General features: G+C 40.1%; 3 protein-coding genes and 1 long non-coding RNA gene across 5 annotated transcripts; 3 read left to right on the top strand and 1 right to left on the bottom strand.

The window, feature by feature from the left end:
- Nucleotides 1-260: 260 nt before the first annotated feature.
- Nucleotides 261-4,116, top strand: LOC118745704. 2 transcript variants are annotated; one of them, XM_036479316.1, is made up of 6 exons: nt 261-516; nt 574-1,846; nt 1,920-2,136; nt 2,349-2,537; nt 2,602-2,823; nt 3,117-3,677. In XM_036479316.1, exons 3-6 carry the CDS (start codon nt 1,921-1,923, stop codon nt 3,210-3,212), a joined length of 723 nt encoding a protein of 240 aa, XP_036335209.1. In that variant the 5' UTR covers nt 261-516; nt 574-1,846; nt 1,920; the 3' UTR covers nt 3,213-3,677. The 2 variants fall into 2 exon arrangements, with proteins under 2 accessions (XP_036335209.1, XP_036335208.1); XM_036479315.1 differs by lacking the exons at nt 261-516; nt 574-1,846 and having other exon boundaries at nt 1,857-2,136; nt 3,117-4,116.
- Nucleotides 4,117-4,660: 544 nt separating this feature from the next.
- Nucleotides 4,661-6,193, bottom strand: LOC118745888. Its single transcript, XR_004993729.1, has 3 exons — nt 5,910-6,193; nt 5,516-5,846; nt 4,661-5,231 (listed from the first exon to the last, which is right to left on the bottom strand). It is a non-coding gene; the product is annotated as an uncharacterized LOC118745888 (long non-coding RNA).
- An 805-nt stretch (nt 6,194-6,998) lies between these two features.
- LOC118745481 lies at nt 6,999-7,730 on the top strand. The gene has a single exon (XM_036478929.1). It carries the CDS (start codon nt 6,999-7,001, stop codon nt 7,728-7,730), a length of 732 nt encoding a protein of 243 aa, XP_036334822.1.
- Nucleotides 7,731-8,194: 464 nt separating this feature from the next.
- On the top strand, nt 8,195-9,205 carry LOC118745480. The gene has a single exon (XM_036478928.1). The coding sequence runs from the start codon at nt 8,195-8,197 to the stop codon at nt 9,203-9,205; it is 1,011 nt and encodes a 336-aa protein (XP_036334821.1).
- The last annotated feature ends 9,669 nt before the right edge of the window (nt 9,206-18,874 follow it).

The raw sequence follows: 18,874 nt of genomic DNA, 5'->3' as shown, positions 1-18,874 counted from the left end.
GAAGGATAATTGGAGTTCGAATTACGAATGAGAGAGCGAACTACGTAATTGGGGCGTCGCACACTGGGGCCGCCCCATATAAACGGGTGCTCAAAATTTTGAAATCCTTTTGTTTCCATTAGACTCGCTTGGACTTCTATTTAAGAGTAAATTTTTAACGTCTTAACCCATTCTTGATCTTGCATTAACCCATTGGTGACCCAGTTTTCTGTAATGTCTTAATGTTAATGCTAATGTTAAGTTAATTTGATTTTATTATAATGGAAATTATGAATAATTTAACCCATTTACAGCTTTGACTTAACGCATTGACGACCATATTTGTTCAAGAGTTACAGTAAGGTATTGATCAAATGCAACGTTGGGTATCGTTAGTACTACAGGAACATACCTACATTCGGCTCTGCTCATCAGTACCCGCTGAATGCACCAATACAACCAACATTAGTTCATTTTTGCAATGTCATCGCTTAACACACATATTATGTATGATGTACTTAGGAGTAGAACACATATGTATGTATTTTGCTCATACACTTCTGTATGTATATAAGGAGTATCTGGTGATCTTAGGGTAGAATATTCAAGAACGTGAATCAAGAAACAAGTGAAAGACACTTACTCGACTTATTTGGGACAATGTGGTTTTCTACTTTGCCGAATCACCCAGCGGAATCGCAGAAGACCCTTCTTCGAGTTGTCGACACCGTCAAAATGTTATGCGAGTGCTAGCTGTAATGGATCTTCCAGTAACTCAATGGGATGCACTCACAGTGCCACTTCAGCTGCCCAAGCTACCAACTACCACGCGGTATGAGTGGGGCATGGTCTCCAGACTAACAACATTCCCAATTTGCATGACTTATGAAGTCATTGAGAAGCGCACAAACAATTTGCTTCAGGCGGCTTCTAATGTAGCAACGACGCATCGACAACCAGCAACACGGTCTCTCAAGGCACATGTAGCAGCCGTTAATTCAACTCAAGCTTCCCGTTCAAGCACCTTCCGGTAACAGAGCCCTGGGACACCGTGAAGCGGCTCTCACTGTGCTTCAATTGCCTCAGCGTCGACCATGGGGCGCGAGATTGCCCGTCGCGGGATTGTATACGCAGCCATCACCGGCACCACACCTTTCTCTGCAGAGAAGAAGATGCAGTCAGTGCACCAGCAGCCGAAGTAGCGAACACATCAGCAGTGTCGACTCGTAATTCTAAGTAATGATAGTCAGAGACGGTTCGGTCTTTTCTAGTCCACGATGACTGGACCGTTTTACTAGCCACAGCAAAGGTTCGTCTTGTGGATCATAATGGACAACAACACCCTTGTCGTGCCCTCTGCGATATGGGTTCCCAGGTGATTCTTTAACTAAACGTATGGGTCTCCGTAGAAAACCAGTTGAGGTCCGAATCGAAGGCATCGATTCCAGAACCGCGGTCTATACCAGAGGCAATGTGACTCTTAAGATGCAGGCTACAATTGACAGTGACACTGAGTTCAAACTGGAGGCGTATGTTGTGCCGATGATAACCTCAACTACACCAAGCGCAACGATCGATCCGGCAGCCTGTAGTGCGATTCACTATCTTTTAGCGATGCGATTGTCGGATTATTACTTTACGATTTTTGATGTTTGCAGTAACGATCTTGCGATTCCCTAACTTATTCTTAATGACACTAAACAGCTGACTTTCACTTTTTATTTGAATTGATAGCACGTGGCACCTCTGTGAAATGAAATGTCAAATTTTACGAAGAGCACAAAGAGGAATACGAAAAAACAATTATATTTGTGTTCGCCGCCAATTTAAATTGTCTGTTCGACAAAATTTAAGATTTTTGAAAGATGTAAGTATTATAAAAGAGAATATACACATTTTAAACTATGATTTATGCATAAATATGTTTACTATCGATTAAGAATGAGTTCAACAAGCCAATGTGCAGCAAAGAGGAGCCGCGCTTCAGGCGAGCAAATTGAAAGACTGCTGGACTACTTATCGGAGTGCCCGGGACTAGCAGCGGGCAAATTCCAAAAGATACACGGTAAGTCTGAGAGCGACAGGAATTGGAGTGAGCTGGCGGCAAATCTAAATATCATCGGCGGAGCTGTGAAGACTGTCGAACAATGGCAAACAGTAAGTATATGTTTTGGAATTATTTGACGAGGAGCTGGGAAACTGTTCAGTAATTTGCCTAATGATTTCGGGCTTGTGTGCCCGAACAGGTGACCCGACCCAAACAATTTTGACACACGCTTATATTGAAGGGTACACACTTTATTCTAAAAACAGTGGGCAAATAACTAAACATTTCCCAGAATCTGCGATACAACATTTTTTTTAAACAGGTGTGGTGCGATCTGAAAAGCCGTACAAGTGTCAGGGTACGGGACAGGAAGAGGCAGCAAGCGTTAACCGGCAACCGGCCGGTTAATCAAGAGCCCATAACAGAGGTTGAGAGACGAGTTATGGCGCTCATCGGCAGCGAGTACATTGCGGGCAATGGAAGAGTTGTCGAAAATGTGCCTATGAAAGAGGTAATATGGAGTCAGGTGATATTTTGGATTCCTCATTTCTAAAGCTTTTTATATTCCTCAATAGAATTGGCAATTGCGTTTGGAGGATGGAGACGATAGTGTTGCCTCCGTACTATCGACTACCACAGCAGCTGACGATGGCGAGGTGATGTGTGCGACACCCCGTATTCCTGCTAAAAGGACTGCGCGTATGAGTCTAAAAAGGAAGCGAGAAGATGAGGAGAACGAGAAGGAGATGCAGGGCAAGTTCTTGGAAGTGTCCAGCAAGCAAGCAGATGCTTTAAAGGTAAATTCTCATTAAAACGATTAATGTCTGGGCGTCCACTACTAGGTATAATGTACGATTCACGTTTTTATTAAAACTAAGAAATATTTTTTATCAGACTTAATCTGAATATTGTGAGAGCGTTTGTAGAATCAATATTACCTCTTCCACACTCAGTGACCAATAATATATGTGCATAAAAGTCGAATGTATTGTACCATAGTAAACTTAACCTCCAGACTTTACTAGTCGTTCTTTACGAATACAAATATAATGCAAAAATATTATTGACTTTTGCATTTTTGGTTTTTTAGCTGCTAGCTGAATGTAGTGCCGCCAATACAGAAACCAACAAATTGATGATTGAGGCGTTCAACAGATTGGTGGACGTCATTAGCTCCTGGACTTAAAATTTTTATGTATATTTTTAATTTAAGCTACATTAGCATTAACTATTTTAACTTATAGTATATACACCTATAACCAAAAAAATATGTTAGCGAAATTTGATTCAGTTATTTCTATTTCACTTTAGTTTATTTAATGTTGATTAATTTTTTATAAAGTATAGCTCATTGTTTGACAAAAACCAAATGAATCCAAACTTTACACTTTGTATAAACCAAAAAAAAACGTAGCAAATGTTCATCAACATTTGAAACTTTTTAATCAGACTTTCTAAAAAAGTTTTCGGTATACAGTTTTACAGACTTATAAATTTTAGTATTATAATGTGTAAATTTGAAGTGGCTTAAAAGTCGCATTGATTTTTGATCATTATTTTGCTGATGGCGTTATGAATTTTCTTCCATATGAAGTATGCTATTTTATTTATATGGAAGAAAACGCAAAAAAGTACTAAAATTAAAACGTTTATATTGAACGTTTTAAACATTTTCAAGGGTTAAAACTCGTCTCCAGTGGGTTTCTGGGGTTGCTGATTACGAATCTGATGTCAGATTTTCAAAATTCAAAATGATGGATTCAAAATGGCGACCAACTTTAAAAAATGATTGGATTTGTTTGAAACTCTTAACCGCCATTTTGAATTTTGAAAATCTGACATCAGATTCCTAATCGGCAACCCCAGAAACCCCCTGGTAACAAGTTCCAACCCATGACAATGCGTAAATCGTTCAGTATCAACGTTTTAATTTTACTAGTGTCTTTTCGAGAGCATATTTTCGGGAACTAGGCCCATTCTAACAGTCCAAGACAGGTATGTGATTAAGGGAGTGTTCCCCAATAATACCAAAGTAATTATATCTAAAAAACAAATTTTTAGCTGCATTTTAACATGCCAAGAAAATAAAAAAATTGAGGACATCAGCAATTTTATAAAAAACCGACCAGCGCGACCTCTAAGAAAACTTTTTTTTCAAAAAAAAAAAACCGTTTTTCTTTTTTTATCACAAATAACAATAATTTGGGTAGCGTTTATGAATTTCCAAAAAAAAAAATTTTTGAACCACTCTAATGTATACATTCAGTGACTCAAGTATAAATTGGGTCGGGGAATTTTATGAAGTTTAGGCTATTTTACTTTTGTTTATTTAATGTTTGTTATTTCTTTATGAAAGCATAGCTGGTTGCCAAATAAAAACCATATAAATTCAAATTGCAGACTTTGTGCAAAAATTATGAATATTCTGCAAAGTTTCGCCAAATTTTCTAAACTTCTTAATTAGAATCTTTAGTCTTTAGTTTAGAAAGTCTGTAATTTGGATTTATATATATGGTTTTTGTTTGGTAATGAGCTATGCTTTCATAAAGAAATACCAAACATTTAATAAACCAAAGCAAAATAGCCTAAACTTCATAAAATGTCCCGACCCAATTTATACTTCAGTCACTGAATGTATTCTGTATACATATTGAGGCTGATCTCAAATTCAAATATATGTATGTATGTACCTAAAGAAAATTTAATTAAAAGTAAGACTGAATTTTAAAATAATAAAACGCTATATTTACATGAAACTATTCTTATTATTCCATTGGAAGTTTTTACAGGTAGATACCATTTGAATATTTGGCTTAGGTAAAAAAATTAGCGATCAGTCGGTCCTGTACGCGTTTTGCTATTGAGGATGGGGTATCCAGATTTACCCAAATGTTTTCCGCTGAAGGCTCTGAAAAGAAACCATCGGTGTCCGAAAAAACATCATTGAACTCGTTCGTTTGCTCGTCCAAACGAATGTTGTGCAGTACAGCGCACGCACTGACTATTCTTCTAGCAAATCCTGGATCATATAAAAGAATCCTTTGCCGTGATAGACATCGCCAAGTTGCTTTAAGGACAACAAATAACCTCTCCACTATTACCTATTAAAAACATATTATGGTGACCATTTTCGACTGGTCGTTGCATTACTCTTCGTACTGCAGATGAGGTCCAAATAAATGAGTCGTGACGTGCTCCCGGATATCTAGCATTCACATTTAAAATTTTCAGATGTGGGTCACATATCTACATGCATACATACATATAAAAACAGGGCTCGAATCGTCACACACGATATCGTACTACTCGTCACGTAAAAACACATTTTTCGGATTGTCACATACGTGAACGTACTCTTTGCCCCATTCAGCTTATACTGCCTGACGTATCACGTATTTTTCCTTCGTATCGTTTTCAATCCGTGAACGGATGTTACGATTCGAGCCCAGGTTTTATAATTTTTAATCTTTTATAAAATTTCCCTCTTACCATTTGTACATTTATTGAGTGGTAACCATGGTGGTTTACATAAGCCTCCTCATGGTTCTTCGGGCTCAAAATAGCGATATGAGAGCAGTCGATAGCCCCAATAGAACCTGCAACGAAAGGTGAGGAGGCGGAAGCGAAAATTTCCTTTGCGGCTTGCCGCTCCGCTTGCGTCATTGGAAATCGTACCTTGGAGCAGAACATATTATGATAACTAGCATCCGTCACGCGGTGTATGGACCGGCTTATCGATGACTGGCTCATCGATATTCCCCACTGTTCTTACGGGCCGTTGGAAGCATGCTGTCGCAAAAAATCGTAGGACCGCTAGAACCTATCCAAGCACAATGGAAAAGTATTTAAAATTGCATTAAAACTAAAAAGTTTTGTAAGTTACCTGTTTTTCCGTCTTTATTGCGGTTACTCTTGAACCTCTTAGATGCCCATCAAGCTGCCAAACTAGGTCATCTGCCAAGTTTGGACTTAAGCAATACAATTTCTTGAACTCCGTTGGTCCTAAATTAAATGGGTTGTCCACATTTCTCAACACACTTCGATCCACTGTTGGAGGACAAAATTCCCGCTCGCTCCGAAATAGGGTGTATCCTAAGTACAAAAGCCATTTTTAAAACAAAGTGCAACTAAAAACTTGAAATTTCGATTATGTTAACGACACAAAAATTTTTGTCGAGAACTTAGCCACAATCGAAACGTTCACGATAACAGCTGATTTTGTCAAAGCGAATTTCGTTAGAAAAACGTTTAATGAATAGCAAAATCGATAAAATTTACTTTTAGCTAACTTAACGATGCGAAAAACGTTAAAGTAGCGTAGTGAATTGCACTACTGGACTCATTTGCAGGATTTGCCGCTGGCGGACCCTACGTTTGGTAGCCCGAGTCGGGTGGATTTGCTTCTCGGTGCTGAGGTGCTTAAGGATCTCTTGCTGGAAGGCTTAATTCGGGGATCTGCAGAACAGCCTTGCGCCTTGAATACACGGCTTGGTTGGGTAGTGTTTGGGCCAGCTCATGGTAGTTCAACACTATCCGCAAAGCTCACATCGCATGCTGTCAAACGCGTCAACGAACAACGACTCGACAAACTACTTCGAAGCTTCTGGGACCTCGAAGAGCCAGCCGTTGCATCAGAAACTCGAGAAGATGACTGTGAAAGGGTATTCACCAACACATTTACACGCGCAACGGATGGCCGATATCAGGTGCAGATCATATTTAAACCAGATGCACCCATCATTGGCGATTCATACCAATCTGCAGAACGTCAGTTCCGACAATTGGAACGGAGATTAGCGAACGACGCTGATCTACGCGAGCAATATACGGCTTTCATGAGGGAGTACATAGCTCGAATGGCGTATCACTGAACGACGTGCAATTCTCGGGCCCACAGCTACACCCAAACTTGGTCGACATTCTTCACCGTTTTCGCAAATTCAGCGTAGCCATCACTGCAGACGTGAAGAAGATGTTCCGTCAAGTCTTGGTCGACCAACGTCATAGAAAATGGAAAAAAATTCTTTGGCGTGAGGCTTCAGACGTTCCTCTCCAAATATACGAGTTGACAACGGTGACGTATGGAATGGCTTGTAGTCCATTTAATGCGGTACGAGCGCTGCGTCAATGTGCGCAGGACAATTGTAAGACCATCAGTGACCCCAGCCTGGCTGCCGCAGCGCAACATAGCATCCTTTATAATTTTTACGGGGACGACTATCAGGACAGTGTCGACACGTCCGAACTAGCAATCACACGGGCACAAGATGTGGAGACCATCTTGAAGCAAGGTCAATTTGTGTTGGGGAAATGGAACTCCAACTGCTCACACACGCTTGCTACCATCACTGGTTCAACAATGTCTGCATCCGAGCTGGAGTTGAACGATTCAGCGACGAAGGTACTAGGTTTGCATTGGGATCCGTTGCATGACGAGCTCTTCTTCAAGGTACGGGGTTTCGACGAGTCAGCGATGCCTACCAAACGGACAGTGCTTAGCGACGTAGCTAGATTGTATGATCCGACTGGCTTATTGGCACCAGTTGTCATTGTAGCAAAACTCTTTATTCAGGATCTGTGGAAGGCGGGATTGCAGTGGAATTCAGCACTCCCACCTGACCTGCTCAATGCTTGGTTAATATTCCGCAACGGGTTAGCTAGGCATGCGTTCAGATTCGATGGTGAGGCTCTATGGTTTCTGTGATGCTAGTCGTAAGGCATATGCAGCTGCGGTGTATGTCCAAACAGTGGATCACAATGGCAATTCAGGTGCAGTTCTGGTTGCTGCAAAGACCAAGGTCGCTGCAGTCAAGGAAGTGACCATTCCACGCCTTGAGCTATGTGGTGCCCACCTACTTACAATCACTATGAACCACGTCCGTCAGGCTCTTGACCTACAATATGTCCCTTGCATATATTGGCGCGATTCAACTGTTGAATTATGTTGGATCCGCAATGCACTTTCTGCTTTCGAACAGTACGTTTCGAATCGAGTCGCTTTCATCCAGGCCAATTCTGATGTATATTCCTGGAACCATATCGGAGCTTAATCCGGCGGATTGCGCAAGCAGGGGCTTGTCGCCATCTGGTCTAGAAAGTCATCGACTTTGGTGGGCCGGACCGACATGCATCCATCAACACACAACCGTAGGATCGTAACCAGTCACGATGACGGAGGAAGATCATCACATTTTTAGATCCGAATCTCGCCCTTTGTATACGCTAGTATCTCGTGTTGACTGCCAGTGGCTCATGACATCAGTTGACGGTTATCGTGTACCTCGCATAGAGAGATTTAGCACGTTGGGACATCTTCTCAAAACCACGGCGCGGCTTAGACGCATACTACCGTTATTTCGAGGCAACAGAGGGGTTGTGGTCTCCGCCGAAGAGCAGAACTTGGCGCTGGTCTTACACATTCGTCAGGCACAAGGTAATACTTTCAAACAGGATATTAAAGCACTTGTATCTAATTCCGGAATTGAGGGTCGCAGTCCACTTCTACCCCTAAACCCGTTTCTGGATGAAAATCGAATATTGAGAGTAGGGGGCCGACTAACCAACGCTGACATGAGTAACGATCAGCGACACCAAATCATAACAGATGCTCCAGTTTCTCCGACAACGCTTTTGGCTCATATGTGCGCGGGACCAGGTAAAATCTTACATCTGGAGGTGCACCGTATGTTGAAGACATCTGCAAATTACGCAGCGGCAACAGATGGCGTCGTTACCAAAGCAGCGTGTCCTTGTTGCACCACCATTTTACCGCAGTGGCTTGGATTACTGTGGCCCCTTCCGAGTTGGCAGCAAGCGCTCAGCAGTTACGACAAAAACTTATGCAGCCATTTTCTTTGTATGGCATCGCGTGCAGTTCATATTGAGCTGGCCGAGGACTTGAGTACACAAGCATTTATAAACGTGTACGACCGCTTCGTGAGTCGACGAGGCATCTGCGCTACCTTATACAGCGATAATGGTAGTCAGTTTATTGGTGCGAATCGACAACTGCAGGAGGATTTACAGGCATGGGTGAATGTGTATTCACAACACCTGGTGGCTGTAGGAACCCACTGGAAGTTTATTACACCATCGTCACCTCATCACGGTGGCCTTTGGGAAGCAGCGGTGCGTTCTGCCAAAAAGCATCTCACGGCCATTGCTTGCTTTATACGATGACCCAGCCGGTGGTGTAGCGCTCACTCCGGGTGATTTCATTATTGGCCGCCCGTTGAATTGTCGTTCGGAACCTCTATTACCAGAAGTTCCAGAAAATCGTTTGCATTATTGGCAACGTCTTCAACGAATGCTGGAGCACTTTTGGTGTCGCTGGCAAAGCGAATACCTAAATTCCCTTCAGTCTCGCAGTAAATGGACTAGACCGGAGCCAAACATTCAGCGTGACGACGTCGTCCTCATCCGGAATGGGAATCTCCCCCCCCCAACATTTTGGCGCATAGAAAGGGTCATTGACGTGCATCTGGGCAGTGATGGTTTGGTTCGCGTGGTCACCATCGAATACAATTCTAACCAGAAAACCTCGAACGGACTTTTTACCAAACACCGATGTCAGCGGCCGTACAGAAATTATGACAATTAACAGGCCCATCTGAAGAATTACTGAACCGCACGGGTTCATCCGGGCAGGATATTCAAGAGTTACAGTAAGGTATTGGGCATCGTTAGTACAGGAACATACCTACATTCAGCTCTGCTCATCAACACCCGCTGAATGCACCAATACAACCAACATTAGTTCATTTTTGCAATGTCATCGCTTAACATACATATTATGCGTATTATCATTGTTCTCGCTCTAGCGTGAGACGTTTTTGTAGCTGATGTACTTAGGAGTAGAACACATATGTAAGTATTTTGCCCATATACTTCTGTATGTATATAAGGAGTATCTGGTGATCTTAGGGTATAATATTCAAGAACGTGAATCAATAAAGAAGTGAAAGACACTTACTCGACTTATTTGGGACAACGTGGTTTTCTACTTTGCCGAACTCATTCCCAAACAATATTTTAACCCATTAGTGGCCAATTTTTTATAGTCTTTTCCGAGCTCATTTCATTAAAAATAGGTAAGTTTAGGTTACAATATAATCAGGAAGAATAAGTCCTTTCGATTCGAGGATAGCTTTATCAATGAATTCGCAATACTTAGAACTAAGTCAAAAGCGATAAATTGTAATAACAGTAACAAAGTGTGTATTTGTTGTAATCACTAGGAAAGAGCATGAAACAGGGGAAGTCATGTATAGAGTTCAGTTAAATAGTAAAAAATAGGAGATAGATGCAAAAGTTTACGTTTCAATGTAAAACATAATCGAATATGTGCATGGTTAAAATAAAGTTGAAAAAATAATAATTTCAGCTCTCTGACAGCACTTTTTAAGAAAAATGTGTCAAAAAAGTCTAAATTATTTTTAGTCTCTTCTTTGATTCGACTATGAATATGCCCCATTATGTTTTAAATTTAAAGAGATTTACAAATTAAGCATACAAACTATCGAAAAGCAAGTTATGTTTCTAATTAAAAACATTAATTAATTAAAAAATCAGCTATAAAATAAACAGTCAAAACTTTACAATATGTGGGTGTCGTATAGTTATGATAAGCACAATTAATAGGATTTTGAGTATGCAGTTTTGTAATCCATTTAATTACAGTACATTAAAGTGCAAGTTTGAAGTAGCAAGGACTTACGTTTTTCCATACGACGTATGATCGAAGGTTTTTTTTATATAAAGAAAATGAGCGACACCTTCACCAAAAAATTTCCAAAAATCAACGGTACGTCCTAGCTACAAAAATAAGTACACAAAATCTTTTTTAAATTTCCAATTAAAACATCGATATTTTTACGAAGTTTGAAACTTAGATTCATTTGGTTTTTGTTAAGGAATAATAATATTTTTGTATAAAAAAATTATAAAAAAATAGTCAAAATTTGTCAATATAGGGTGTCTTATAGTTATGATAAGCACTATATAATGAAAACTGTGACACTTATTCCTCACAGTGGGAATCTAAGTCCCATCCAATCCCCGTTAAACTATTATTATTCGCTTCAAGTTCTACTAACTCCATTACTTCAGCAATGAAAGATCTCCGGTTTGTGATCACGGGCAACAAGTGCGAGCAAGTAATCAGAGGATCTGATGAAACTAACAATCTATTAAAAACGTCTTCTAAATTGTTAGCGCGACTAGTTTTTCTACTATAGATCTCTCTAAAATTTTTAAAGTGCTTGTTCGAACTAAATCCGCTTCTCACTAAAGATTTTAAAGTCCTTGTTAGAACTAAATCCGCTTTTTATTCATTGAGCAACCTTAAAATAATAAACAGTTTAAGTTCAAAATGAAACAGAATCAAACTTAACCAGAAGTATATGGTTTTGTGTTTAATTAAAATCAAAGAGAACATTTTTAAAACCACAAATTTAAAAACGCTTTGTGCATTAAAAAAAAATGATTTTAAAAATTACACTTGCAAAAAATAGAGCTTAGTTTTTTTTTAAACATAATGGCCCATAGTCATAGTCGCAAGTTAAAACTCATTGGCCCGTAGTCATAGTCAAAATAAAGTCGACTTTAAAGTTAGTTGCAGCTTTTTTGACAGATATCCCATTGAAAATTATGTCAAAAAGCTGCAACTAACTTTAAAGTCGACTTTATTTTGACTATGACTACGGGCCATTCTTGTTAAAATACAGTTTTAAGTTTAGAATAGATTTTTAAGTTTTGTTAATCATAGACATCTTAGAAACAGTTTTTTTTGTTAAGATGAGAGAGAACAGTGCTAACCATATGAAGAGAAAAAATTTACCCGGCAATATATAGAAATATGAGTACTTAAATTAGTTCACCCTGTGTCCGCTGCAGGATTGCGGATTTAGCAAGCCGTGAGTCGTGGGTTCGAATCCCACTGCCAGGGAACATTTTTTTACATCTTTGTTTTTCTTTTAAATATTATATAAATTTTTGTTATTTAATTATAGTTGTTCTGGCCTTTTAAATTAAAATTAAACTCCAAAAAATTTGATTAATAACGAAATAATTATATGACATACCATAAACAAAGAAAGATAATAAAACAAAATTTAACAAAATAAAATAAAGTAATGTTTATGTTAAAATAAAAATATAAAATAAAAGAAAATTGTTTGGAATCGCTCGGAGTGGGGACCGAACCTGGGTGCTATTGCGTTTACTACTTCAACTACAAAACAAAACTTAGAACTTTATTTTACCATTTTGTCCTCATTTTAAAGTTAAAATTCTGTTTTTGCCATAAAACGCATTTTAAGTTGACGGAGTTAAAATGGTGATTACAATAAAACACAATTTTAATCGTTAAAACCTTTTTCTAACTTCTCTATTGCTACGGCCCAATATTTTTTTTAAACATAAATCCAAAAAATATACCATGAAAATATATAAACTTCATTTTAGTTAATGTCGGCCGCTGTGATGTAGTGGTAAGCAGTGCGCGCTTCCACTCCACAACACCTGGGTTCAAGCCCTGGTCAAAGCAAAATCGCGAAAAAAATATAGAAAAAAGGTTTTTTCTTAACAGCGGTCGTCCCTCGGCAGGCAATGGCAAACCTCCGAGTGTATTTCTGCCATGAAAAAAACAGCTTCTCATAAAAATACAATCGCCGTTCGAGGTCGGCGTAAAACTGTAGGTCCCTCCGCTTTGTGTGACAGCATCAAGGCGCACGCCACAAAACGGAGGAGAAGCTCGGCCAAACACTAACATATGTGTAAGCGCCAATCTATTATTATTTAAAAAACAAAATAACGAAGTATAATACCGCTTTCAACACAACACAATTTGAAGTGCACATTTGAATTTCTTCGTTTTGAAAAAAGGAAAATATTGTTCAAATTTGTCAAGTTTGGACACGCATATCTCACAGCCGGAAGAAAACTTACTCCAAACGTAGAATTTAATGGAAAATAAACCTGCGTTTTTATTTTTCCAAAAAAAGCATTTAAAAAGTGAGATTTGAGCAGGCTTAGCCCCAGTGTACGTCGTGGGAAAGGCGTATTACAGTATGCATTGTTAAACTGAAATTTGAGCAAAATTTTAAACTGATCCTGGCTAATACCTTGTTCAGACCGGTGTTGGGCGTTAATCACTTAATTTTTTTATCATCTTGTTAATTATGAACTATATAAGTACCATTTATTTATCAAAATAGTTGAACCTTTTTTGTAGTCTAATGATTTTTTTTGCTTAATTTAAAAATGTACTTCCTTTATTGACTACAAAATGAGTAAGCCAAATAAAACACTTAATAGTTTTGATACAAAACAACTATTTGTCCATACGTATGCATTTCGGGCAGACCTGCTGTCCATCATCAGCGACGCGCTACTAAAACAGAGAAATTTAAATAAAAAGCATTAGGTGTAACTATAAAACAATGTGTATGTATATACGAAAAGTAAACTAAATTGAGGCGAAGAGAGGCGAATCTATATTCCCTTTATCAGCGTTCATGGTATTTTTGGTTTTACTGATGTAAAATGATTCGTATGCGTCTAGTTTTCTATTGTTGTGAACAGCTTTTATTAGGCGCACACTCTCTTCAAAGCTGCCGATCAATGATCGTGGTAGATCTGCCACTTTTTTGAGCATCTACCACATCTACCACACAAGGTCTGAAATCTACCACATATTCGCGTTTTTGAGTACCTAGTTTTATTTTTGCTCGACATTATTTTATTAATTTTTAGAGCAAAAATTGTCCAAAACTAAACACTATATGGTAACAAGAATGATATAATACAAGATTCCGCATTCCCGTCGGCGATGAAATTTCTCAAATAAAAGTAAACAGAGCCGAATGGGAGATAAAATAAACTGTAAAATAGTAAATTTGGTTTCATTATGTTAAATTTAAAATATATGATTTATAAAAAGAATTAATAGCGAAAATGTTAAAATAACGGCGATTTTTGTGAAAGTATTAGCAAATTTCAGTGCATCTAAAATTTCTGAGGCGTTGTTTACATTTACTTGAGAATTGTCAAAATCGGCAAATCCCAAGTAGCGGTGCCACAATTTGTTCGCTACATCGTAATGTGATAAAAAGAAAAGCTGGCAGCACTCCGCAAGTTTGCAAAAAAATGTACCTATGTTCGAAAAATATCTTGATATGGAAGGAACTGCTACACTTAGCAACTTAATTCTTGCACTTTTTTATACTAAAATGAATTTTTTTAAGAGCCTAATTAAAAAGTTTGAAATTTAGGTGAAACCTTGCGGAATTTTTTAAATTTTTTTACAAAGTTTGATCCAAAATCTGTGATCTACCACATTTGGTTGAAATCTACCACATCTTTTTCCAGATTCTACCACACAGAATTTTTTAAGTCCGATCACTGGTGCCGATGTGGTGTTCGGTTGAATTGTCACCCGTCGTTACGTGAATATGAGCTCCTACTGCAGAACGATGAACTTGTTTATTGTTTGTGTGTTTTTCGTGTTCTTTAAAACGAACAGAGATTTGGCGTTTGGTTTGTCCTATGTATTTTACATCACAGCTCGCACAGCTAATTTGATAAATGCCGCTCATGCATGTGGAGCCAAGAATATTTTTTTTTAATTTATTGTTGTTGGTGTAAACAATTTTCATGTCATACTTTTCAAATATATTCCTCATGTGATTAGTGATGGCCGGAAAATATGTAAATGGTATTTTAAGTTGTTTGTTTTTATTCGATTTTGAGTGAATAGTGCCGTCAAATGGTTCTTGCGATGTAAATTGGAATGCTTATGTATAAGTTTGTCGATGAGATTTTTGTCGAAGCCATTGGTCACTGCTAGATGTATAATTTATTCGTATTCCTTTTGGTAATTAGTAATCGAGAGCGGTAAATTGACAAAGCGACAAACTAGCGAATGAGATGATGCAATTTTGTGTTGATATGTGTTGAATGAATCCCTTGTGATCAAACGGTCGGTTGAAGTGGGTTTTCGATAAATAGAAAAGTCAAGTTTGTTGTCAACTCCTGTGCATTTTAAATCCAAAAAAGAGATTGAATGTTGATCGACTTCGGTTTAAAATGTGAATTTAATGCTGTCGTATTTGCTGTTAATTATGTCCAGTGTGCGTTGAAGCTCGTTCTTTTTAATTATACAAAATACATCGTCGGCGTATCTGATCCAAACCCGTGGTGGGACTCCTTCGACCTTCAGTTCGTTTTCGAATTTGGTCATAAATGCTTCTGCAATTAATGGTGAGAGTGGGTTTCCCATGTTTGTACCGAAATCCTTTGAGTAAAATTGATCTCGGAAAACAAAACAACTGTGTGACATGCAAATGCGTGCGGCATTTACCAACACTCTCATTTCATTAGGTTTTACATGTTTATTCCCTAGATGTTTTTGAAGAGAATCTATAGCTAAGCTCACTGGAATACTTGGGAACACTGCTGTAACGTCGAAAGATGCGTAAATTTCACCTTCTTGGATTACGATGTTTTTGGCCTTGTTGACAAATTCTAATGTGTTTTTTACGCTGGCTCCATCAAAATTTCCGTATTTTGTTAACCTGTTACCAACCACGCGACGCGTATTGTGTGTTGGAAGAAAAATCGCATTTTTTCCTCTTCTTTATGTACTTTTGGTAAACCGTACAATTTTGGTACACTTGGGTTGGGCACTAACAAAGTGTATTTGTTGATTTTAAAAACTTCACAAATTTGTTTGATAATCGATTTAGCGTCGTTGACCATACGGTTAAGGGGGGGTCTTTTTAAATGGTTAAAACCATCTTCTTCAATAGAAAGATGCATTCGGTTGTCATATTCTGTTTCGTCCATAATTACAACTTTGTTCCCTTTATCTGATTTCATGTAATAAACGTCCTTTCCTTTCAAACTCTTTATTGTGTTGATAATTTCTTGTAATTGGGATTTATTAAGTTTATATTTTGCATTATTAATTAATTTCTTTGCCGAATCACGTATCGACTTTTGTGTGTCGATTGGCTTGAATAGAATGGCGGATTCAAAGCCAAGTATAGATTCTTCCATTTTTATAAAGTTCGTATTTAGTGTAAAATTTAGGCCTCTATTTAATAAATCCAATTCTTTATCACTTGATTCCGCCGCTGAAAGGTTCATTACGAGGTTTTCACTGGGTGGATTGTGTGTTTCACTTGGGGTTGTTGACTATGTTGTTCATAAATAAGCTTTTTTAATTTTCCATTTTGTATACTGCCTTTTTAAGTGAAAGTGTTGTAGCATTGCTCAAAGAATTTATTTTGATTTTCAACAAAAGCGGCAAACGTGATGTCATCCATTGCCTTTGTTAATTCTAAATGTAGACTGTATAATTCAAGTTGTGTTGAGTCGAGACGGCCATATTGAAATTTGATTTCATACGCGATCCAATTCTTTTTAGCTTTTGCGAAGTTCGGCGTTAACTTGAGTGCTTTGCATTGCTTCAAAACGAAAACGACCGTTTTTATTGTTGTTGTTGTTGTTGTAGCGGCTACAACAACCCCGCCCAGGACGGTTGGTATCTCAGTCGTTGTCGTCAAGTTCCACTAACGGCAAACCTAGGAAGCGTGCAGCTTCAGTGGGGTTGGTCCACAGGGACAAGGCCGTTAGGGTTGTCGGGTTTTCCGGGCATGCGAAGAGATGTTTCGAGTCATGTGGGGTCTCTCCGCATGCCGGACACTCATTCGGCACATCCTCATTCAATCTACTCAGGTAGGAGTTTAACCTGCTGCAGTAGCCGGAGGGAAGTTGTCCTAGTGTTGTGCGAGTCTCCCGAGGCAGATGAAGCTCCGTCTCATCTGTGTCCGGGGGTGGTATGCCGAGAACGGCATTCACAGGTCTGGAGTCTACATAACTCGAGACTGACTCCATGTGAATGCCGTTCAGGGCCTGTCGGTAAGCTGTCGGGTCCAGAGGTTGCTTGGTGGACCTCTGGACTTCGTCCGTCAGTTCATATAGATGCCTCTTGAGGTGCCTAGGCGAGGGCTCCTCTGCAAGCAGCTGTCTGTTTGGGTGGCCACTTCTGTGGCTCCCGATCAGGAACTGCTTGCAGAGCATTATATTTTGCTCCTTTACGTGGAGCATTTGCGCCTCGCCCTGAAGATGGTGTTCGGGCGAGATCAGGAGGCATCCTGTCGCTGTCCTGAGTGCGGTGTTCTGTGCAGTCTGTAGCTTCGTCCACTGCGTCCTACTAGTCCCCGGCGACCACACTGGCGCTGCGTAGTTCAAAACCGGCCGGCCTATTGCCAGCAACGTTCCTTTGTCTTTGCCCCAAGTACTGCCGGCTAGCGACTTGAGGACCTTGTTGCGGCTCTGTACTTTATTGACAATAGCGGTTGCGTGCGCAGAGAAGGAGAGCAGGCTGTCGAATGTTACTCCGAGTATTTTGGGGTTATTCACCGTCGGAATTGGTGTGTCCACGACATGAATCCCCAGCGGTAGCCTGACCTCCTTCGTCCAGGTTGTGAACAGGGTCGCGGAGGATTTCGTAGGGGAGAGGGCTAGACACTTTGCAGTGAAGAAGCGAGAAAGTTCGGAGAGATACCCGTATACTTTCGAACACAGGTCATCAATTCCATTCCCAGTCGCCACGATCGAGCAATCGTCGGCATAAGAGACAATCGAGACTCCCTCTGGTGGTTGAGGGAGCTTTAAAATGTAAAAGTTAAACAGTAGCGGGTAAAGGACACCATCCTGTGGCACCCCCTGTTTTATTTTTCTCTGTTTACTCGTTTTGTCTCTAAACATTACCGACGAATGTCGACCACTCAGATAATTGGCCGACCATCGTTTGAGCCTCTGTGGAAAAGAGGAGGCCTCTATATCTTCTAGTAGCGTGGAATGGCAGACAGTGTCAAACGCCTTTGACAAGTCCAACGCTACTAGAATCGTTCTCTCACAGGGACGGTTTCGGTTAAGGCCACGAGTTATCTGCGTGTTTATGGCGTTAAGTGCTGTTGTTGTACTGTGCACTTTACGGAAACCATGCTGATGCTTCGCTGGGGTCAAGTGGTTTGTGAAGTACGGGAGTATCAAGGCCTCGAGTGTCTTCGCTCCCGGGGAAAGGATAGTTATCGGACGATAAGAATCTCCTTTCTTGGCAGGTTTCCCCGGTTTGAGCAGTGGGACCACTCTCCCCACCTTTCAGATGTCTGGGATGATGAGAGTGGCCATAGACAAGTTGAGGACGTCCGTTAGGTACGCTACCCCCGCAGGACCCAAATTTTTCAGCATCAGCATGCATATTCCGTTGGGACCCATGGCTTTGGAGTCTTTCGCCTTCCCGATGGCCACCTGAACTTCACCGCAAGTGAAAGCAAGGGGGGCACAGTTTGTTGGCAGTTTGTGCAGCCTTCTGGTCACTCGACGCTTGGCTTTGTCCACCGGAGGATGCAGTATGAACTGCCGGCTAAAATAGCTCGCGCATCGCTCCGGGTCCGACGAAACATGGTCGCCGAAGGAAATTTCGACTCTGTCGTCGTGCTTCGTCGGATTGGACAGCGACCTCACGGTTGACAAAGCTTGCTCACGCCAGAGGTGCAGTTACAGGTCTTCAGATGCTCCTCCCACTTCTTCCGCTTATGTACGTTTACTAGTTGCCGAATATCCGCGTTGAGATCCCTGATACGGGGATCTCCGGGATCGGCCTGACGAAGGCTATCGAGATGACAATAGGCAGGTGGTCTGATGCTAAAGTCAGCATAGGTCGCCATGTTATGCTGTTTATCAGACCAGCGCTGACTATGGTGATGTCTGGCGAGCTACTGCAGTTACCCATAATCCTGGTGGGTGCGTCGTCATTCATTGTGCAGAATGTCGAAT

Source organism: Rhagoletis pomonella, unplaced genomic scaffold (genome assembly GCF_013731165.1).
Source record: "Rhagoletis pomonella isolate Grant_MI unplaced genomic scaffold, Rhpom_1.0 Rhpom_scaffold_00009, whole genome shotgun sequence".
In the NCBI taxonomy this organism is placed as follows: Eukaryota; Metazoa; Arthropoda; class Insecta; order Diptera; family Tephritidae; genus Rhagoletis; species Rhagoletis pomonella.
The sequence above is the reverse complement of the archived record's forward strand: the minus strand, read 5'-3'. Positions and strand labels throughout refer to the sequence as shown.